The 22,713-nt window shown below is 37.4% G+C and overlaps 1 protein-coding gene across 43 annotated transcripts in view; it reads left to right on the top strand.

Annotated features, from left to right (window-relative positions):
- The window catches only part of RIMS1 (regulating synaptic membrane exocytosis 1), a 318,536-nt gene that overhangs the window by 129,572 nt on the left and 166,251 nt on the right, over nucleotides 1-22,713 (top strand). For 39 of the 43 annotated variants that reach the window (XR_010830508.1, XR_010830507.1, XR_010830509.1 and 36 more), the window contains 2 exons: nucleotides 13,658-14,001; nucleotides 16,410-17,281. Coding sequence is in view for 40 of the 43 variants with exons in the window: in XM_066994704.1 (XP_066850805.1) it covers nucleotides 13,658-14,001; nucleotides 16,410-17,281 (1,216 nt within the window). In the remaining 3 variants the exon portion in view is untranslated. Of the gene's footprint in view, nucleotides 1-10,091; nucleotides 10,146-13,657; nucleotides 14,002-16,409; nucleotides 17,282-22,713 lie in introns of those variants that run through there. The other 4 variants (XM_048077390.2, XM_048077397.2, XM_066994700.1 and 1 more) reach the window with 3 other exon arrangements.

The raw sequence follows: 22,713 nt of genomic DNA, 5'->3' as shown, positions 1-22,713 counted from the left end.
ACTTTGAAAGACAGACATAATAATCATACAAAAAAACTTAGTACTGTAGTCTGACTTATTCAGTTTGACATTCCATGAGAGCCTTAAATCTTTCAGCTGTGTTACTTTCTGCAATCAGTAAATGCTTATAAGGCTAGTGATGTCTTACTATAAGTGTTTTTAGGGGTTAAAAACCCAAAAAGTTTCTGATAGTATTTGAACCTTACACATCATTTTTTATTTCCTTAAAATAGGCAAGGAAAAATAAATCCAGCCCTGGAGGACTTACAAATAAAAGATGATAATGCCATGTGATTACTACAAAAGCTAGTGGAGATGCTTTGTTCCATTTAAAGCTTTAGTTTCTCACATTCAATCTGCCGCTGTTTTCAGCTGTGCAATGAAAGCTCATTTGTTAGGTGGTTTGTTGTAGTGCACATGCACATGTATAGGTTTTTTAGTGTCTTAGACTGATTTTTCCTGAATAGATATAAAGCTTGCCAAAAAAGCATTTCTCTTAACAGGGAAAGAGAACCCTAAATCCCCAAATATCCTCCTTATTTCTGCCCTTTAAAACCAAAATAAATATATCTGAAAAAACTGAAGAGTTAAACTTTTTAAGATCAAACAAAATCCCGGTATAGGACTGTGGAAAGGAAGAACAGTTTCCTCTGAAGTAAGTTTTTATATGTCCATGCATTATCTTTGTTCCAAGTGAAATAACTTTTGATATGTGACAAGACAACCCCATTTTTTTGCTTCTCCAGTGCAGTTGTTTTTTTTTCTTTCTTTCTTAATTACTCATCTGTCCTACTTTCTGTCTTTTCACTCTGAAATTTTTTATGTTTGTCGTTGCCTCTATAATTTTTCTCTTCACCCCAGTTTGAACCTTTCCACCTCTTTGTCCCTATCCTCTTGGATTATCTTTCTTATAAGTCACATCATCCCACAAGTCTTCCTTTTTATACTGTATTCTTTTGGCTAGAGAGAATAAAGAGCTGAAGTGGTTAAGAGAAAATTATTAAAGACTACAGGGCTAGAAGAGTCTGACCTCCAGTAAACCAGTTGCATTTAAGCTAGGATTAACTGCTTCTTTTAGTATAATCATGTAAAACTTATTGAGACAACCAGAATAAAACAGTGCTAACCTTATTACTATATACTCTATTGACCCGATGAAGTGTTTCAGTGTAGAGTTAAAATTAATTATAAACTAGAGAGAAATGCAAATGAATGATTAAAGTCACATTTTAGAAACAACAAATAATTACTGGAATAAAATCTTCTAGAAAAATCTACATAAAAGCTGTGCCTATAGATGAGGATGAAAATGATTTGTGTGTTGTGTCTATTTTGGATTTAAATAGACAAAGTTGATACTTTTAGCTGGGACTCTGTTGTCTATATTACATAATCTGAATTTTAAAAAATGTTGAAAGATGTATACATGAGACTATGCATGGGTCAAATCAAAACTGAGAAAACGGTACTGTTCACAGACATATTATTGGATGGGTTGGTCTGAATGATCTTCTCAGTTCAAAACATGGTCAGGCCTCTTGGATCCAGCAACAGGCTGGCGTATCTGACAGTTAATTTTTTCCAGATGTATCATGATTGGAAATATTTTTACTTCCTACAAATCTTGTGGCTGTGTTTAGTATTCACCTGCTTCAAATATGTCTGAGTACTGAACATGAAATACAGCCAGCATCTGTATTCAGGAAATCCAAGTTTAGGAAATGGTAGATGGACCCCACCAGCTCTGGAAGCTGTTGCTATAGGAAGGCTACCTTCTAACAAGCATGGAAAGAGGAATTTCTTTCTTTAGCTGCCCAAATGGTTCTCTTTCCCCTATAAAAGGTGCGAGTGTCCTGGGAGCTAGCACTTAAGGGGGATCTAGCCAGCCATTAAATTCCTAGAAGCTCCTGTACACATGGAAACCTGGGACAAACAAATTAGTTGCCTGGCTAAAAAGAATTTTTGACTCTGTTGAATGTACAATTATGTCTAGACTGTTTATGTGAGCACAAAAAGTTTTCAATGATGTATAAATATGGACCGAGAACTCATTGTCCCTATATTTGTACCAGCATGCAATATGCATACCTCTGTTTCTGATGCTAAGGGGACAGGTTATCATTAACTGTTGCTTCTCCCTCCGTACCCTTAAGTCATCACTACGCTATATGTCTTTTATTTGTTTAGGAAATACAAAGCCTCATTAGATATCTGTGAATATGCAGGTAAGTGCAGAAGATCAGAATGATTGTCTAATCATCTAGCAAAGTTCTGATCTCAGTTTTCAAACCTGTTTTTGTAAGAGTAGCTACATCAGATAATGAAATACCATTACTGTTTGAATTTCCCAACTGTAATGTTCTGCACTGCATTACATCATCTTACCTTATTGGAACTCTCCTCTTTCCCCATGTGATCTGCCAGTAGTATTGTAAATTCAGGACAGTAACCTTCTGAAATTGATACCAGTGATGGTCTGTGCATTGGCTGTCAATAGAGCATTATTCAGATCAGTTCAAAAATATGATATTCTTATGCTGGCACGAAACTCCTACTGCATTTTCCTGCCCCGTTTTCCTTTTTGTCTTCTTAATCTTCCATATTCAAACTCAAAGTTGTGTATCCCTTTCTCAATCACCCTGTAGTCTTTACTATTCCTAAAAATCTACAGTTTTCCTTACCAAAAACATATTGTTTTCCCCCATTTTTTTTTTTAAATCTTAGATATCCACTCAAATTTGCTGTAGAACACTGATATTCTCTCTTCCCCTTCCTCAAATCTTCCATCCCAGATTTACTGAGATTCCTTTGTGCTCGAGCTTGATAGCACAGATAGCACAGACTTAACCAACTTAGCCTCAGACTCTGCACCTGGAGCAAGAGGTGGGAGAATTAAGAGAAAGGACCATGGACAACCCAGAAGGTAGGATCAACAAAGATGAAATTTAAAAATAACTAAGTAAATAAAAATAAAATCCAAGAACCCGAAACTTTGTCATCCTTGTGGTAAGGCTGCAACTGCAAATAACATGTTGAACCAGCTCATGTAGTATGTTGTGGTTTGTCAGGATAGTCTGATAAGTGGAGGTCAGGTTGCTGATCTGTGTAAGGCAGAACGTTGCACAAAAGCGTGCATGTTTGTTTTAAAATAGCTGTTATAAACATATGAGAAGCTTAGTGATGATATGAGAATGGGGAAAAATACGTCTTCTGTAATATAAGCATTCCATGCATTTACATACATAAAATAAAAGTATAGCTTAAGTATTTTTAATTGTATGAAGAAAGCTAGAAACCTAAGTGTGAGTCTGGGATAGATTGTGAATGTGTTTATTGTGTAGGGCATAAGCCTACTTTGTGCTGTGTCAAAACCCTTGCTGGGCAGTTCTAACTTGCAAAATACTTGTTTATAAGTAGGTATCATATGATGCTTAACATCCCCAAATTTCCAAGTAGTTATATTTCGACCCTTGGTGGTTTTTTTGTTTGTTTGTTTGTTTTGTTTTGTTTTGTTTTGTTTATTCTGAAGACTGAATATGAATAATATGAAAATAATGCACAGTCATATAATACGAATTTCTCCTTCACTAAGAATGTGCTTGCCTAAAAATGTTAAGGCAGGAAGGATCGAGCTGGTAAATGTCTGCCATAATTTCATTTATCTAAGCTTACATTTCCAGGCTTATTTGGAAAGTGTTTATTATTGTAACTGTATGTGATATGAAAAAATATCTGTAACAGATCAGCCAGGGAGAATTTCACATATTTCTTTGCTCAGTCTCAGGAGAGTGTTGAGGCCACCAGTTGTCCATGGTGCAGGAGGAAGCATACCTTGTTGTCACCTTCTCCCTCACTGAATCACATGTGTGTTGGAGGCCTGCATTCACAGACAGGTTGTAAGGCTCTGACAACTTTATTCTAGGCTTCTTATGGTACTGGGGATGTGGGAGCTCTAAGCAAAACACTAGCAGCCAGAGTTTCCCAGCACACGACTTGGTAGGGAACAGAAGGAAAATTCTGGATAGGTAGAGCTGATCCAGCTCTCTTCCTGGCAAGACAGTGTGTAGAAGGGTAGAGAATCAAAGTGGTCAAAGAAAGCCTCTGTCAAGCTGCACAGCAGAGATTATTACAATGAGATTACCTTGTAGTACGTCAAAAACTTGCTGCTTCTCCTTTCAACAAATGCTTTTGGGCATTTGTTTGAATTGACAGATCTGAATGCACTGCACTTGCTCCCTTACGTTCCCTCGGGAGGTAGTTACTGTCATGCCATCTTTGAAAAGAAAAAAAATCTTTGTCCTGTTGTAACTGTCACTCTGATTGTCTATTTAGCTCATGAAGTATTCCCACTGGGAATACTCCTGGACTGCCAGCCATTCTCTGTTGCCTTTTCTTCCTATTTTCACAGCCAGTGTTTTCTACAGACCCTTGATTTTTACATCATGCCTGCATAGCTCAGCTCCACTGTGTCCTCCTATAGATCCAAACGGTCTCTGTAAATTTTGCTGTGTTCATTGTTCTTTTCCCTGAATTGTCCCTGCAGTCAGAAGTGCCCAGAACAGATCTCCTACTCATCCCATGCTCCTAGTGGCTTTCAAGGCCGATGTTCTTCTGAGTAACTCAATAGTGACACACATTGCACAGGTTGGGAACCCCTAATACAGGTTTTAGACAGACACTCTTGATTTTAGAGGGAACACTTCCAGCTGTTAAGACCTTACTTCAACACAGAATAAAGAAACTTAACCTCTGAAATTTCTGGAGCTGCATATATATGAGATAAATGTAAGGCAAATTGGTTTTTGGTAACTCATACTGGAAGCCTTCAAGTACCAATCACTCCACCAACATTTGGTGGTGGTAGTCTTAAGCTATAGGCTAGCTGAGGGAAGTAGTTATGTTTATAGACCGTCATATGCTACTAGAAAAAAATAGGTCAGTTTATCACTTTGCATTGTCCCTTGTGTAAGTACGGTGCCTTTTCAACTCAGAACTTTTCAGATTTTATGCACTGTTTGCTTTAAGGCAGAAACTTATGAAGACAGTGAGGCAAAACAAAGGCAGGTCTTCTAGCAGTGACATATTGCAAGCATAGTAATAGTTAATGTAGTTGTAGAACAACAGTGTGACAGTATCTTAATTTCTCAGTGCTTTATTTCATACAGATTCTCAGAATGTTAGATGCTGGGAGGGGCCTCTGGAGTTCATCTAGTCCAAATCCTTGCTCAGAGCAGGGCCAAGAAGATTAGGTTGCCAGGGCCAAGTACTGTTGGGGTTTGAATGTCTCCAAAGATGGAGAGTCCATAATATTATGTTTAGTTTTCTTTGAGTTTGAGAATATAAGATGAAAATTGAGTTCATGCCTATCAAGTCACCTGTGAGCTCAGTCAGTTGATCCACTCACTGCTCCTTCCAGGGGCTTTCCTTGGCTTCAGGAGTTCTCTGCAGTTTACCTCTGTTTCCGTTAGACAACTTGTCTACATCTATGCATTTCCAAACTCTTTTGTCATAATTTTTCATTCTGTACAAAAGTTCTCTTTTGCCTCTCTTTCTGACAGTTTCTATAAACAAATATTTGTATAAAAAATTGTGTAAAAGAGTAGTATAGAAATAGAAATAATGGTGTTGTAGTGCAAGCTCCTGCACGCAAGCAGTATTAAGGACAGTCTAATTGTGCTCATTTGTATAATTTTACCATAGTTTGTTAAAATGTAAGTGGATAAATGGAGCGGAAAGCTTCTGGTGAGTTCTCCATGCTTTTTGAATGAAACTGAAATTTGATAAGAGTCCTAACTGTAAGCTGTTTCACTGCATTTACCTTATTTTGTTAGAACACTGTTATTTTAAAATTATTCCTATGTTCCATATATATCTGTAACTGTGGAAACCATGAAGTGATTAAGAGGAGTACAGTTGATGCTTTCATGGCTCATCAAGACAGCCAAATGTTCAAATAGTTAAGAAAAACCTTTTGTTATTTTTAAGAAAGTTAGAAAAATTGCACAAAAACGATCAATGAAATCATGATTTCTAGTGTATTCTAATGATCTACAACAAAGAGATTGGTATATAAAATGTGACTAGCAATTTATGGCTACTACATTATCAGAAATAAATTAAGAAATTGATGTTAATTCAGGCAAGAGAAATAAAGTTGGGAAAGAAACTGATTGATTGGTGAGGAAAGAGTGCAAGTGTAGACAGAGCTTTCCAAATCGGTGATTATTGCTTAGAATTCTCCAGTTACCGAGGAAGTAAAAATACCAAGGGTGAAACTGGATAGTGTGGATGGGTAAGGAAGGAGTGAGCATAGCAAATTCATTTGAAAGGGGTAAGGTTAACCACAGGAACTGTGGAAGAATCAAAGCATTGGGGTGTTTCAGATTGTTGAGCTTCAGAAAAAGGAAGTGGTGTAAGCCTTATTGCGATCTGTGGATAAATAATGCCTATACTGTCTGATGCTCCATATACTTTTCTTGAGGGTTATTCTTTGTTTCGAAAAATTCTTAATTTCGAAATTCTTAAGCCCAGATGAAATCAGCCGAAACAATTAAAACATTGTGAGCCCCTTTGACTTTTAACCAGCCAGGACAAGAGTCATACTTCCCTTTCTTCCTCCACTCTCTTCTCCTGGCATAGTAGTCTCTTTTGTCAGTGCTGTAAGGAAGTTCACATCCAAGGTTTCATAGATTTGTCCAAGCTCTACTCTTGCTGTACAAGACCACAATTTTAACAGATTTATTTGCAGGGAGGGTCAATTTCAAGCTATTGTATGTAAATGTGTGGGTGTGGATTTTTAGACAAAACACCCGACTTTTCCACTAGCCAACATGGTTTCTTCCTCACTTGACCTCCAAAGGCATTCATTCTCAAAGAAGTACATTGTGATACTGACTGGAACCTGGATGTGTGCTATTTTAGAAATATTGTTTCGTATGGTAACTTTATAATTGCCTGAATTTATCACTTCCAACACTCAGTTTACTGCAGGATTATTCTAGAGAATTTTTAGTTTTTGTGGAAGTTGTCATGAGCTTTCTGAAAGATTGGCAGCTGTATCTAAAAGATTTTGGCAGCAAAGCATGTGTAAAAAATTGATTTTTTTTTTTTAATTTTATTTTTAATTTTAGAACAACTACTAATGCTGTTACTGGCAGCAGTGTCAACAAAGCTGGCATAAAAAAGACTTTTGGTTAACTAGAATTATTGCTCCACTGCACATTCTCTGCATCTTTCTATGGCAGTTTATAACTCTGGATTTAGAAACATAGGCCAGGAATATGATTTTTAAGATTCATATGGGGTTCAGTTGCCTCAAAGTAGGCATTTGATGCCGTTTTTCATGCTCTGTGGTACATGACATGTATGCAAATGGCTGGTAGATGTGACATAACTCCTGTGGCAGGCTTCTGACCTCTTAATTGGCACGTGGCAGCCAGGTGGGATATGCTGACTTGTCTCTAGTGGCACAAGCCTACCATTAGGTGCGACGTTTCGTTTTATTTGTGTGCCTGCTTGAGAGCTGAGTGTCTTGGTATTGGATCCTGTTGACTGTGTTGACTGTATTGACTAGATATCCGTTGACAGTAATGGAAACTTAAATACCTGCCATGCCAATAGGCACTTCCATGTAAAAACAGAAATCTTCCTGTCATCCTTAGTTGTACACATAGGGTTTGATTTGAAAAGTTAACATCTCAGTTAAGTATGAAATGCAAGCAGAAGAAGAATATAAAATGCTATCTCTAGTATAAGTGGAAAATTCGGGTGAGGTGAGCTTTTAAACTACCTTGTGGATGCTGTCAGTCAAACATTTGAGTGGCAACGCAGACTTTAAGATTACAAGATACCTCTTTTCCTATGAGCATGTCTTGAGGCATCATTCATATGTGCATTCTGTATTGCTGGTAAAAGATTGCGCTAGTGAAATGTTTATAGGGCATTTACAAAACTGCCTTTCTGCGAAACTTAAAATCCTGTGAAAACTTCTGTGCCTGTGCAAAATTTAATTGCATTTGTCCACTGGGTTAAAGTATTATTACAGGGTATGGGGAGGATAGGGGGGAAGAAACTAATCGGCTGTCAGCATAAACCTCATTTTCTTGGCAAGTTGGGATAAAGGTATCAAGCTGAAATCCTAAATTATGAAGGAAATCTCCTCTGCACAGGAATGGAAGACAGAGTACTAAAATGGCTATACATCACAGTCCTGAAATGGCTGAACCCCTTATGTCTGATGAGCATCAGTGTGGGCAAAGCAGTCCCCTCCCTGCTCTCTTGCTCCAGAGGAGAGGCTTCAGCAAAAGCTGGACCTAGATTCCTAGGCTACTGCTGTACTGACAAATTAAGCATAATCTGGGTCTGCTCCTGGATGCTGGAGTAGCTGAAATGGTAAACTGACAGAAGACTATGTGGCATGCTTTTGGTCTTGTGCCTACTAGCTCTTTCTCATCAATTTTTCCTGATGGTTTGGGAGCTGGGGTGTTCCACAGCTCGTCTCCAGGAGGCAGTTTGTATGCAGCCACCATGCTCTGAAGCATAGCAGAGATCCTAGTGTAGGTGCAGGTCATTTCATGTCATTTGGCTTCAGTGCTCAGAAAAGTTTCTGTGCAAGTGCAGTATTGTTGGTATTTGTGTCCTTTCAAGATGTAGTTTTACAAGAGACAGTGAGCCACTGCTTTTGAGGAAACATCTTTCCCTCATCTGCCTCTGTTCCTGGCCACATAATTTCATACCATTTCAGAATCATTGTATCCCTCCATGAGAAAAATGGATGTGACAAAAAATGAACCCAATTAAAAAAATGCAGATGATTTTCTACTACATTTTCAAGTTCAGCTGGTCCTTGGGACCTGACAGTTAAAGGAGAGGATACAATGGAGCATGTGGTATCGTGAAGCTGGGAAAAAAGAAGGGAAAGGACAAAGCTGGACAGGGAGAAAGAACAGCAAGAGAGGAGGGAGAAGGGTGGTGAGAAGACATTCCCTTTTGGTGATTGGGAGGCACTGCATGAACTCAGTTGTCTATATAATTTTTTAAAATGTGTCTAATGAAAGCTTGGTTTCACAAGCACATTTTCTTTAGGAAGATAGAGTTGCTTGCTTATTTAGATTTTGGACTTTGGAATGTAAGCATTCAAGTAGATTTTCAGCCTCATTTATTTATATTTTCATGGAGTGAAGCAATCAAGACATCTTTAGCTAGTGTTTCATTACATAATTCATTTTGATACAGTAGGAGATAAATGCAATGCTATTTACTGATTTCATGGTTTGCTGCATCTTTTATGTTACCTCAGAAAAATGAAGTGATATGTATTCTAACTTAATTCTATGAATGAAAAGTTTCGTAAGATAAAATTGATAACATTCCTTCCCTCTGACTTTCAAGCAATAACAAGTAGGATGGAGGCAGAGCTCTGCTGAAGTTAATAGTGTCTCTAGCAGAGAAGAGGCTCTGCCTAATTAGATCTGCTTGAAAGAACGAGTGTCTTCTAGAAGTGCATAGAAGAAAGTGGCTAAAGGAAAATTAATGAAAGCAATAGACTGAGCAGACACTGTGCAGACACCCTTCAGAAGGGAAATAATTAGGATAGCATAAAGGTTCTGTAAGGAACAGCTCACATAACCTTATATCTGCTACATTAATACACTTGTTAATTTCTTGTGTGTCGATGAAGCAGAATGCATGGGAGGCAGTGCAAATGTGAGTGTGCCATTTCTGAATTCATGGAGGGTGAAGGAATGTGCTCATAATGAAGCCTCCTAAGCATCTGGGCATGGGGATTTGGGGAGCTTGCTCTGACTTCAACAGGAGTTTAGCCTGGCATGTGTCACAAAAATTTGGTATAAAGTTTGTTTCCCCTCTAACATGACTTTAGCCTCCCAGTGCATGTTTGGAAAGAAGACTCCAAATTAGAGTGTGAAAAGAAAGCCCTTCTTCATTCTAACCTACAGTTTGGAATATTAATCATAAAGAAATATTCTTATTGCTGTAACTTTTTTTTTCTTAATGCTCTTTTTCTTTGTGTGTATAGTTGTATATATTATTTACTATGGGCTCTTTCAAGTTGGAATTTCATGTTGTGTTAGTACAGGAATACTGTTCCTACTCATTGTGGATCACATTCAGCAGTACCTGTAAGAGTAAGTTTGAGGAATATTTTTTCTGTGAATGACATACCCCCTATTCCACTTGAAGGCAAGCATGGAACCCTTCTAGCATGTTTTCACGCAGCCTGTAAAGTTTTCTATGTGAATCTGTGTGGGAATTGTTGACCCACCTCTGCTGAGTCCTGTATGTGCCACCTCGTTTTTGTTACGTAGCGGTAAAACCTAGAACCCTTTGCTATGCTGTGCACACTTTTTCCTGAGCCATGCCTTTTGAATGAGGAGCACCCCTTTCTTGGTTCACTTAAATAGCTTCATGTGCGGATGGATGTGTGTTGATTTATGCGAGGATGCAGTAAGCCAGAAGCACACTCAATAACAAAGCAACCAGACTATGGATGTCTTGAATGACCTACTATAGTGCTGCATCAGAGCTCGCCATCCAGAAAGGAGTAAACAAACTATTTTTGACGTGACAGGCCGGAGGAAAATTGTCTAACACCCTTCATTTTACTGATGCATCGCACAGAGGCCCAGAAGCAACATTAGAGAACTGTAATCCTTCATCAGAGCATTTGTTTGGTTGCCTAACATCTGTGGATTGTTAAGATAAGTTATTACACAGACCTGCTTTCGTTTAGATTAGTTTGGACCACATCCCAGTATATTCAATCAGGATATAATTCCTGCATGCTGCTAAATTGCTTGCTCCACATACTTCTCTAAAAATGCTTTTCAATATACAGTTTTTATCTCTAAAAATGCTGTTTGGTATAGAGTTTTATCACTGAAACTGTTATGTCACTTCAAGTTTTTGTTTTTCTTTCCTTTCAAACAAAAGCTTTTATTATTTTTCCTTTTGGGCTGCATATATCTCAAGGCAAATGTAGCATTTGTTGAGTCCTGAAGAGAATCCTAAGCAGGGGTGGTAGTGTAGCTTCTGTGTGAGTATAATGCAGATTTCCTACGTGTGCTGACTGTGGTGATTGGTATGTATTTTGTGTCCAAACTGCAGTGTTTAAAGACAGCCGTGAGAATATGTTTTTTTTGTATTTACGCATCTAGTACTTTTTTTTCTGTATTCTGTATTTACCCATGTCTATCTGTGCATTAGCTATTCCTATTTGTTTGGATTTTATAGCATTTTGCATAAAACTAATTACAATATCAAATGTGATTATGAAAATTAACTATTTTTTTTGACAGTTATTACATACTTTATACATATTTTAAGTGATCAAATACATTAATGTTGTAAATGAAGTCTGTGACCATTTTTACTCCTTTAGAGTGCTTGCATACATAAGCACATATATTAAATAATTGGAATATTTCAATTTTACTTCAGTATTTTTGATCCTTCCTTTAAGCAAGCTGTGCTTTATTTAATATTTATTAACTCTTCTTTCAACTTTCCCTGTAGGTTAGTAAAATATAGGCAATGACATATTTTTGATTAATGATTTTGGTTTATAGCATTGATATAAATTTTATACACAAACCCATATGCATGCACACTCTTGCTGTCTAATGAGGTGCTGTGTCAGAGTCTATAAAGGCATTTAATCATGTGGGTTCTTTTTCTTTTTAGTCTTGCTGGTATTTTAAATACCTGTAATGATAATATCAGACAGACTGAACTTATTCTATTAGAACAGATAGTCTGAATTGCTGTTTTGAGATGTGTAGTAGATGAAGAAAATATGACATTTTGTAATCAAGGGATTTTTGCTTAAGGGACGAGTGTTTATTTTGAAGACGTTGCAGTTCCTTTTGTCCTACTACAGGCTATCTCTGTATCTTTAACATAAGACATGTTTGTGCCACTGCTGAAATAATTGTAGCTTTTGGTTAATTTTTTTTTAATTTCAGTTGTTGTTTTTTTGTTTGTTTTTAATAGGTATTTTATTACATATATTTTATTTATATATATTATTTTATTCATTATATATTTTATATATTCTTCCTAAGTAGAAATATAGCTTTTTTTTTTTTTTTTTTTTATTTTGGATAAAGGCACAGTCCAGATACAGGGAAAAGAGTTTGCTGTCTTCTCAGTGTTTTGGTCAGACAGTGGAGAAATGGTCTTGGAAGTTCTGATGTGTTCTTGAGACCTAAAAGGCCAGTCTGTTCTGCTATGTTTGAAATTAATCTCAATTATGCTAAATATGTTAAATGCCTAAAATTTTAACGTTACCACAGAAGGCATGCGCTTCCTCCCCAGGCCAGAGAATAAGAGCCCACTGCCAGATCTTTGTCCGGTTGCAGTTTCTTCCATGTAGTGGCTGTTTTCTGTTCCTTTCCATGTTAAGTGTTGTATCATTTTACTGCTGTCGTATCATTCCTGTGTTGACACAAAATAATTTAAGGATAGTTTTCATTCCAACATTTGTCATCCTTTTTACCCTCTTACTTTAGAGTTTTACCCATTCTTTTACTTCTTTTCACATTAAACTCAAAGCTTTTCTTTTCCATTCTCCTTATTAGTTTTCAACCTTTTTTCCTCTCATCTCTTTTTATTTCTGCCAAATTCCTACCTCATGTATTTTTCATTTATTTTGTCTTTGTTCTTCTGCCTCAAAAACTCTTTTTGTCCTTGTCTCAAATTTAAAAACTATTCACACACTTTAGTCTGCTTATTAACCTTTTATTCTTCCCTGGTGAGGTACTCCTGTACTTCAGACTGCGTTGTACAGTGTATGCAGTGTACAGATTGAAATGTAGAGTCTTGCCTTATTGTGTATGTGCTCTTGTTTATCCACGTATCTGGAACTTGGCAGAAAAATAATCCTAAGAAGCATGACTTGTGAACTCAGCTTAATTGTGATTGTCAGGGACCCATGTTTGTTTATTTATTATTTATTGCTATTGTTTAGAGAGATGGCATATAATCATTTTCAAGTGGTAGAAAATATGATACTACTACCTTCTCTTTATTGCTGCATCTAGTTCTCTGTCAGTAGGTTTCTGTATGTCCTACCTTACATCTCTGGTAAGTAGTCGTGGATGTAGCTAAACGTGTGTGCAGTAAACACCAAATTTATTTACAGGGTTAATATTGATTCATGTTGTATGAGATAAAGGGAAAAATACCACGTCAGTTTCCTGTGGCAGTGGAGGGACCAGCAGCTGGGCAGAACTCTGCCACCCATGTCCAAGGCTGATCCAGCCTGGTAGGCTTTTCCTGACAGTGATGCTCACCACAGCCAGCAAGCCAGCCAGCCCCCCACCAGCCACATGAACATCAGCAGCAGCGTTGGTCATGTCGCCCCTGGTTCTTCTCGAGAGAGCTAGGGCTGGGCTGGGGGAGGGTTGCTCCGGGTAGGGCTGACGTATATTGACAGCACATTTTGGAGAAGCTCGCATAGCATGTGCCTGTAGGATGCTTGGCTCTAGCCAGTGCAGGTAGCGCTTTGAGAAGCATGTTTGAGCACTGGCATGAGCACAAATAGAGGAAACGAGAGGTCGTAACTGACCGCGGCAGAATGAGCATGCGTTTCAGGGGCTGAGGGGTAGCTGCACTGACTCTTCTTGTTGTCTTCAACTAGGTTATGTGGGTATGCAATTTATGTCGAAAGCAACAAGAAATCCTAACAAAATCTGGAGCGTGGTTTTTTGGAAGTGGACCGCAGCCGTCACCCAGCCAGGACGGAACACTGAGTGACACGGCGACTGGTGCGAGTTCTGATGTACCGAGAGAAAAGAAAGCAAGGCTTCAAGAGAGGTCGAGGTCACAGACTCCTTTAAGCACAGCAACTGCCTCACCACAGGAGATCACTCCTTCCAGCGTGCAGTCTGACCGGAGGAAAGGAGCAGAAGTGGCGCAGCCAGCTATGGGCCTGGACCAAAAGCAAGTTTCATCAAGGTCTAGAAGTGAGCCTCCAAGAGAGAGGTAAGGCTTTCTGTCTTGGCAGAGGCTTGTACCTGTAGATGCTGGTGCTGTAATATTAAATGGGGCTTTCCAGGCTTCATATGCATCTAGAGCCATGCAAGAACAAATAATAAATTGATTTACTTACCAAGGAAGTGTACATTGGCAAATACATCATTAGAAGCATGTATTTTGGGCTGAACAACAGAAATGGGGGGGGGGGGGGGGAGGGGGAGGGGCGGGGGAAGATGGGAGAGAAACTAAATAATTGCTATTTAAGGATATTTCCATGGACATCAGTCCATGGATGTCATATACTTTTAATGTTGAATTATAGTTTACTTTGAAATTGTAAACTTGGATGTGTGTTTCAATGTTGCTAAACAGACAGGAAACCTTTAACTTGATGAAATAATCTAGTAGAGCTAAAAAACAGAACAAACAAACAAAAAACAAACAAGCGAACAGAAAAACCCATCCCTGTGGAGTTCTGTCAGATATCCTTATTTGTTATATTTTTATCAATGATTGTATTATTTTTTAATAATAAAACAGGAAATAGTGAAAGATCTCATTCACATATGCAAAGTAAACATCCACGCAGAACAGTAATTGCACCATCCTGAAATCAGAGCAAGTTGCATGCAAAACTAAAACCAGCCGGAAGCAAACAATTGTATTTCAAGTGACTAAATGAATCAATTCCTGAGCTGTGTTCACTTTAGTGAACTGGCAAAGAGTGGCAAATCAAGAGAGGATAATGTGATGAATCAATCAGTTGCTCTTTTGGCTGCTGACTGCCAGATGACAGCAAACAAGGATGGGGCCTGTGGCAAGAGTCTGCTGTAGAAGATTCCCTCTTGGCCAGAACAATTAATCTTTTTTTTCATAGATATTGAAGCTGAAAATGAATGACGAAGAATGGCTAGTAACCTACTGTGTGGGTGAGGTCTGTATTTTTTTAACAGGAGCAAAACTCAGGTTAGTCTTATGTATAGGTATAGAGGAAACCAACACCTGATGCCCTTCCCTGATTCTTTTAACTTTTGTCAGTGCTGAGAGCAGACTTTTAACTTTTGTCCCCAGAGCAGACATCACTTAGCTGAAGGACACTTTTAAGGCAGCAAAATGCTTTCTATTCCTGCTTTGCTGTCCAAAAATTAAATGGTTATATTAATTATGCAATAACAATGTTCTCTGCGTGTCACTGACACTTTCAAATGAAGGCCAAGGGTTCAGAATGGAGAGCATCTATGGTGAGCCAATGTATTGCCAACAACTCAGGAAGAAGATGATGGAAGAAAAAGGAGAAGGGCTTAACTTGGATCACATCCAACTTGGACTGTCCCACCTGTCTGCAGATATCTGCATCTGTGAAAATCTGTGATCCAAAGATGTATCTATGTGGAAGGGAAGATTCAGTGCCACAAAGTCACTCCTTGTGGCTTTGTCATGGTGTGGGTTCATCCAAATTATGGTGTATAGCTGTGTTCAGCCTTCTTCAAAAACAATTGATTCAGTTGTGAACTGGAATATTCCAAAGGCAATTGGAATGATGAGAGAGAAAGGAAAATATATATATACACATTTTATGGATTTTACAATTCTTTGTCTTGTTTATTCTTCCAAAGTGGAAGAATAATTAGAAGAGATTTTTATGCAGATTTATTATTCATTATTTTGGACTTTGGTTATATAGAGAAATAAGTTAAATTTTTCATCTTGTTTTGTTGGTACAGAAAGGAATGCCATTAATTTATCTCAAAGAGTCAGTTTGCTTTTCTTTATATGCTTATGAAGTGGGCACTTTGTTTTAGAGTTTGGATAAGTTAGAGCAAACTAGATCAAGTATTATTATTTCTGGATATATTCTCCTGCATTTTTGATTATTATTATTATTACTACTACTACAACTACTACTACTACTATTTTGTACTGCTGTTGTGGGAGATATTCCATTTGGTGATATTTATATTTATAGTGTCAGGGTGCTTGAAGTTAATAGTGTGTATGTGGGTAGTCTGTAACCCTCACCTCTCATGACTGCTGCCAGAAAAATGGAGAACATACTCTAATACTCTGTCATAGTGCTGCAGTTACTACAAAAATAATTCTGAGTCGTTAGCTACTTGTATGGGTAAATTATTTTTATCCACATTTATCCATTGTATTCTTTGTAATTTTACTAATTAATTGGACTGTCCATGACTTGTTTTAATCAAAGTTCAGTCTAGACATTGTTTGCTATTGAAAAATAAAACTACTGTTGATAGGATTAATAGATTAAAGGATTCATTAATGGATTAAGTACCTTTCTGTACATTTTGCTGTGGCTTATATCAGTTAATAATCTGTTTACTACAGGATTTTACACAAGTATTTCTGTTGTGCCTTAAATTCTTCAAATTACTGTACCCTTTTCATTGTAGGAAGAAGACGTTATTGGCTTCAGACCAGAATGGCAAGGGTGTAAAGAGTGAGCGTAAGCGTGTGCCAAAATCCTCAGTTCAAAAAGAAGGACCAGCAGATGACAGGGAACGTAAAGAAAGGCACGAAAGTAGAAGGCTGGAGAAAGGGAAGTCACAGGACTATCCAGACTTGCCAGAAAAACTTGAGGAAGGCAAAGTGCCTGATGATGAAAAACAAAGGAAGGAAGATGAATATCATACTCGATACAGGAGTGACCCCAATCTGGCAAGATATCCTGTAAAACCCCATCCGGAGGAACAGCAGATGCGCATGCATGCCAAAGTTTCTAAAGCACGGCACGAGAGAAGACACAGCGATGTAGCTTTGCCACACACAGAAATGGAGGAAGCGGAGGTACCTGAGAATAACTTAGGAAAACGCTCACAATTACAGGGAACTCAGGACAGAAAATCTCTTGTGGAAACTCAGAGGTCGTACTCTATAGACAGAACAGGTGATGTAAGAATTTCTGTTTCTAAACAATTAACTAATCATAGTCCACCAACTCCCAGGCATAGTCCAGTTCCTATAGAACACGTAGAGTACAAGAACCACGATTCCTTTAAAAAACAGAGCCGCCTTGATCCTAGCTCTGCTATTCTCATGCGAAAAGCAAAGCGGGAGAAAATGGAGACCATGCTAAGGAATGATTCCCTTAGCTCTGACCAGTCGGAATCAGTGCGGCCATCCCCTCCAAAGCCTCATAGAGCAAAAAGAGGCGGAAAGAAAAGGCAGATGTCAGTTAGTAGCTCAGAGGAAGAAGGGGCATCAACACCAGAATATACTAGCTGTGAAGATGTGGAGATAGAAAGTGAAAGTGTCAGTGAAAAAGGTAAGGATCTTTATGTATATTATGCACATGGACATGGTTTTGGGGAAAAAAAATCTGTATTTTAATCTCTTTTGCCTGATTTTTGAACATACCCCTTTGTTTCTCCTTCCTTCCCCCCCCCCCCCCCCCCCCTTTTTTTTTTCCAGCTGAGAACTCTCGTACTTGTTCACATTTGGTTTGCAGTGTTTCCTTTTGCATTCTTGGACAAAATGGTTAAAAGTAACATGAACTGTTGAGTTTTTCTCATTCTCTTCCCTCTTTCACCAGAACTGTTAAGATTTTGAGTTCTAGTATATTCTCTTGATGACATCGGTATGCTTGGTCATTGCTTCATCCTTTTGTCTGAATGCAGAATAATTTTCTGTGAATCAATGGAAATTGAAAATGAGTTCTGTAACAATCTAAGACCATTATAAAGAGTCATAATACCTCAGTCTTAAGATGTGCTACACTTTTACTATATTAATAAAATATCAAAGATCTCTTCCTTTGTTAACAATGATAGGGCATGGGGCAAAGAGAGTTATACAAGAAAGAAATGAGAATTGCCTAACCTATTGTCGAGATGACTTTACTCCCAACTTTACAAGTATGTTTACATTCTGTTACTTGAGTTTATCTGTTCATGGTAACACACTCAGCAGTAAGGAGTAAGTGTAGTAGACGTTGTGCTTTTAAACAAAGCCTTTGTTCTTGCCAAAGAAGTTAATCAAATTCATGAACGGTGAGCAGATAAAATAAGCATCACCAGGAAAGAGTGTGGTAAATTACTGTCTTACAACTGTAACTTGTCTGTAAGTGACATTGCATTGAGCTGAATGCTTTATCTGTCTTTGGAAGTAGCTTTTAGCTCTTTAGTTTAATTATCTGTTTTGTAACTTGAAAGATTTTTGCAGGTGTTCATACTCGGAATGCCAATGGCTTGTCTGCATTACCTTTTATTTCCTGGCAGTGTTTCCAGACATGTCTTTGATTCAGATATGTTAATCTGTCTGTCTGTCTTTATCTGATGTTGTAGTCTCCTGACATCCCCTGAAGCTCTACGTATGCATATAAGGAGACAACATTTATCTCCTACCCCATCTGAATATCTGTTTAACTTCCTAAGCACATTTTTTTCCATTCAAAATATGGTAGCATGCTTTTCTGCTCATTTTTAAGGAAGGGTGGTGACCATGTCCCTGGTATCTTGTTCAAGATTCCACTTCAAACTAAAAACAACAAACCCCACAACCTTTTTGACTTTGAAAGGTGGTCAGAAATTTTGTAGAGTCTCCATCCTTAGAGATGCTCAAAATCTAAGTAGAGAAGATCCTGAGCAACCTGTTTAGTTGACCCTATTTTAAGCAAAGGGGTTTGATCAAGGGACCCTCAGAGGTACCTGAATATATATATATATATATATATATGTGTTTATGTTGGTATACAATACATTAATTCCAGAAAAACATCTATTCATTTGATAGCCATGACAAGGAAAAAGTGGAAAGCCTTTGAAGTAGTACAGAAGAAGAGCTAGGCAATGTGAATACAATTTTTGGTAGTAAAATATCCAATTATTTATTTTTAGAATTAAATTTTCATCAATACTTGATATAATATGCAGTATTTTGTAAGAACAAATGGAAAGGCAGAAAAATTTATTACCTAAGAAAATTTTTTAGAAAACCTTCAATACCTTAAAAGATAAAATGCCAAAGTAAAAGGATGTTGTGTTTAAAAAATGTATTAAAAAGTACTCCTATTTTAACTGAGATCAGAATCCCATCCCCTGTGATTTACCAGCATCATTCCAAGCAGAATTTCACTCACCATTCCTTAAGTGCTTTGAGAGAGATACTGCACAGGTCTGTAGTTGTAGTGCTTTAGTACCTAAGCCCAGCAGGGTCTGGAACCCATCCTCTCATCTAAATATCAGCTCAGTCAGAAATCTGGTGCCAAAGTAATATAAATGGAGTGAGAAAGATAGAATTATTGCAAATAAATTTTTGAATTTTGAACAGCCTTACCAATAAAACCCAATATTTTAAAATTAAGTCACATTTAGTGACTGCCAATAAAAAACAATCAGAAACTGAGTAATAATCATGGACTTACAGAGGTTAATATAATAGTGTTTTGTAGCTTTTCAATTCTCTACTGAACATCTAAAATATAAGTTTTCTATGGAAAACAGCTCACACCTCTTTAAACGAAAATGATGTTATGTAGACATGTAAGATATAGGTAGGGTGGTTGAGAATGTTGAAGAATCAATTGCCAAAAAAGACACATGAAGTAGATAATTTTTAAAATTTTTTATTTTTCTTTGCATCGTGGTTACCTAGATGGTTGTGCACCTTTTGCACCAGTTCTGAATCTGTAAGAAAACTAATATAAAATCTTACAAATCACTACATGTTTAAAGAACTAAGCTTGAAAATAGATAATTACGTTCACCTTCAGTCAGTGAAGAAAGGGAAGCACCTTCAGAGAGCAACTCATCTAAAACTGGTTAAATTGATAATAGATCAGGTGCCAAATCCTTAGCAGTTGTGATTAAAAACAAATGATAATACAGAAGTCCTCTTGGTACCTCAAATAATCTGTTGTTAAGAGAATTACTAGCTGCATACTCTTAAATGACAGAAATCTTTATTTTGCATTTTTCTAGGTTGCAGACTTGGTTGAAACAAATTTGCTTAGCTGTATGAGATGCTCGTAGGCTAGCTTTCTCTTAAATATTATAATATGAACAGACTGGATGAGTGATCAAATCTGTAATGCGTCCAGTTCATGTAACACTAGACTACTGAGTTCAGGAAATGCCCATTATTTCTTTTCTTATGACTAGGTGTGGTCGTCATGGTTGTTCTTTCACTGTTTTTTTTTTTTTTTTTTTCCCCGTTCACTGGGAAATTCAATTTTCCCATTCACTTAAATTCAGTTTTCAGGTGATCATGTGAAAATAAGTGCATTAACGTTTTGTATGAATGTGGTTGGTTAACCCGGGCCAGCAGTTAAGCACCCACCAGCCATTTGCTCACTTCCCACCCCAGTGGGATTGGGGAGAGGAACGGAAGAGCAACAGTGGGAACTCATAGGTCAGGATAAAGGCAGTTCAATAAGTGAAGGAAAAAACAAATCACACCAAAGATGCAAACACAAGACCACCACCCAACATTAAACTGATGCCCAGTCCCTCTCTGAGGAATGGCTACCTTGTTAAAGACTTGCTATTTTGGGATATAATTATATAATATATAAATATATATATATATATAGGAACAATATACATATATATATATAAATATATTTTTATATATTGGGACAATCTTGATTTATTGAGAAATCAACTGAAATAAATCAAAAGTGTATGAAATGTGCAGTAAATAGGATTAGTTAGAAATACACGAACTGCTTACAGCTCTCTGAACTCTTAGTTTCAACAATAGAGCCAGGTTTTTTTCTTTTTTTTTTTTTTTGTCAGTACATGCCATTTGGGCAAGAGTGCAATACAGTTCACCATTGTCTTTGGTTGTTTTCTTACAAGACATAGGTAATAGATAACTTACAAAGAGTATTAAATGAAATAATTTAGGAACTCATCTGTAAGATTTATTTCCTGATGCATGTTAACTAGAGGTTTTGGTTTTCCTTTTAGAGGTTAGTTGGATGTGACAGTGGAGAGAGTGTTTTGCTTTATGTTACTTCACTGAATTATTTACATCTGCTAAGCACTTCACAGTTTTTTGTTTAAGTACTTTAGTTCTCCACAGAATATTCTGTGCATTAGCCTGTCTTCTGAACCCTCTGAAAGTGCAATTTAGCAAGTACATCACTTGCTATTTACTGTAACCATTTAATGTATATCTCTTCAAAATTATTAAAAGTAAGTCATAAACACTGGAGATATTTTTCTTCCAAAAAATAAATGCCTTTGGAAATCCAATGGGATTTTGTCTGTTTGGTGGAGCACTTTTTCCATGTTTGAGTAAGATTAGAGAAAGTACTGTTTAGCAGTATCCAAAGGCCATCTCAAATTTCCTTTTAAAAAATACTTTACCTTTTAAAATACATCATGAGTGTTTGCTGATTAATGATTTTCATCTTCTTATTAATACAGGCTGTAGGACTCCTTATTCTAAAATCTGTAATAGTTGAGCATTAGGTGGACTGAGTTTCCAGTGACAGCACCATCCTGGGAAGGCAAAAGGAGCTCTCTTAGAAAGCAAGAATTACATTTACAGTCACTACAAAGACTTACTAGAATAACATAAACCAAAAAACTGCAAATGCAATCCAGACCTCCCTTTAGAACAGAGAACACCTTCTGCTTACTGCCATCCAACGAAGAGTACTAATTAGATTAGGTGAAAATTTGTGGAGAAAAACATTTTCTTCCAACTATGAAAACAAGAATTTGTGTGGAACTTGTAGATTTGTGTCCAGACAGAATTGTACTTAGCTTTTTATCCCAGTAGTAGTAGTTACAAGAGGTATTTTCAACTTCTGTCATGCAGTCTGTGAAAGTGGAAGAAGAAATAGTTCTGGAGGTTGGGGCCATGTAAGGAGATGCTGAAAACTGCTCATCTACTTTCATGTAAATAGATGTGCTAATGCTTTTACATTCTGCATGCTCATTATACCTATTTGCCTTAATGTGTATGTCGTTCACCCAGTTAAGGCTTGGAAATATGCCTAATACTCAAGATACTGATGGCAAAATGGTAAAAACCTCAGTAAAACTCAGTTTGCCTTGGCAAATCTGCACTGGGGCTTGGTGCTTGGGGGTGCTCCCAGAAGAAGGGGAGCAGAAACCAAATCCCTGCCCCTTTCTTCCAGTGCTGTAATGCTGCTGGCAACCGAAGTAGGGCATGCAGTGGGGTGTATAAATGGACCGATGTCAGTAAGAGGCTGTAGAGAAGAGGAGGCTGGCTTTAAACATTCTTAGCTGAGTGGTTTCATGTAGGTATTCTAAATTTATAGTGTAGGCAAGTCAAGTCGTACTGTAACATCTGCTAGCATATTTTAACATCTGTTCACCGGGAGAGTTGGGAATGAAGGTTTCAAGAGAGCTGAATTTGTTTAGAACTGTGACTGAGCTTTAACTTCGTATAAAATAAGATACCCTTCCTAGGGCCATTGTTAGCTCTTAGAAATTAGTTCTAATTTACGTTCTAGTCCTTGTGAAATAATTCAAATCTACATCTGGTTCAGATTTTAATGAAAATATAATCTAGCTCCAGTTTCAGAAATCTAGTCAGCGTTAGTCTTACTCAATGCTATTAATATTCAGTACTTTTTAGTAACTGAAATTATTTATAATGCTTATGGAGTTATAAGTAAGTGCTTGTTAAGTTAGTGCTGGGCAGTAAGAAATCTGTTCTGTGTACTTGCAATTAGGTAAAGTGCATGCATGCATATGCAAATGAAATAAGCTGAACATGAGT

Source organism: Anser cygnoides, chromosome 3, assembly GCF_040182565.1.
Source record: "Anser cygnoides isolate HZ-2024a breed goose chromosome 3, Taihu_goose_T2T_genome, whole genome shotgun sequence".
NCBI classification, from domain to species: Eukaryota; Metazoa; Chordata; class Aves; order Anseriformes; family Anatidae; genus Anser; species Anser cygnoides.
This window is presented reverse-complemented; position numbering and strand designations above follow the sequence as displayed.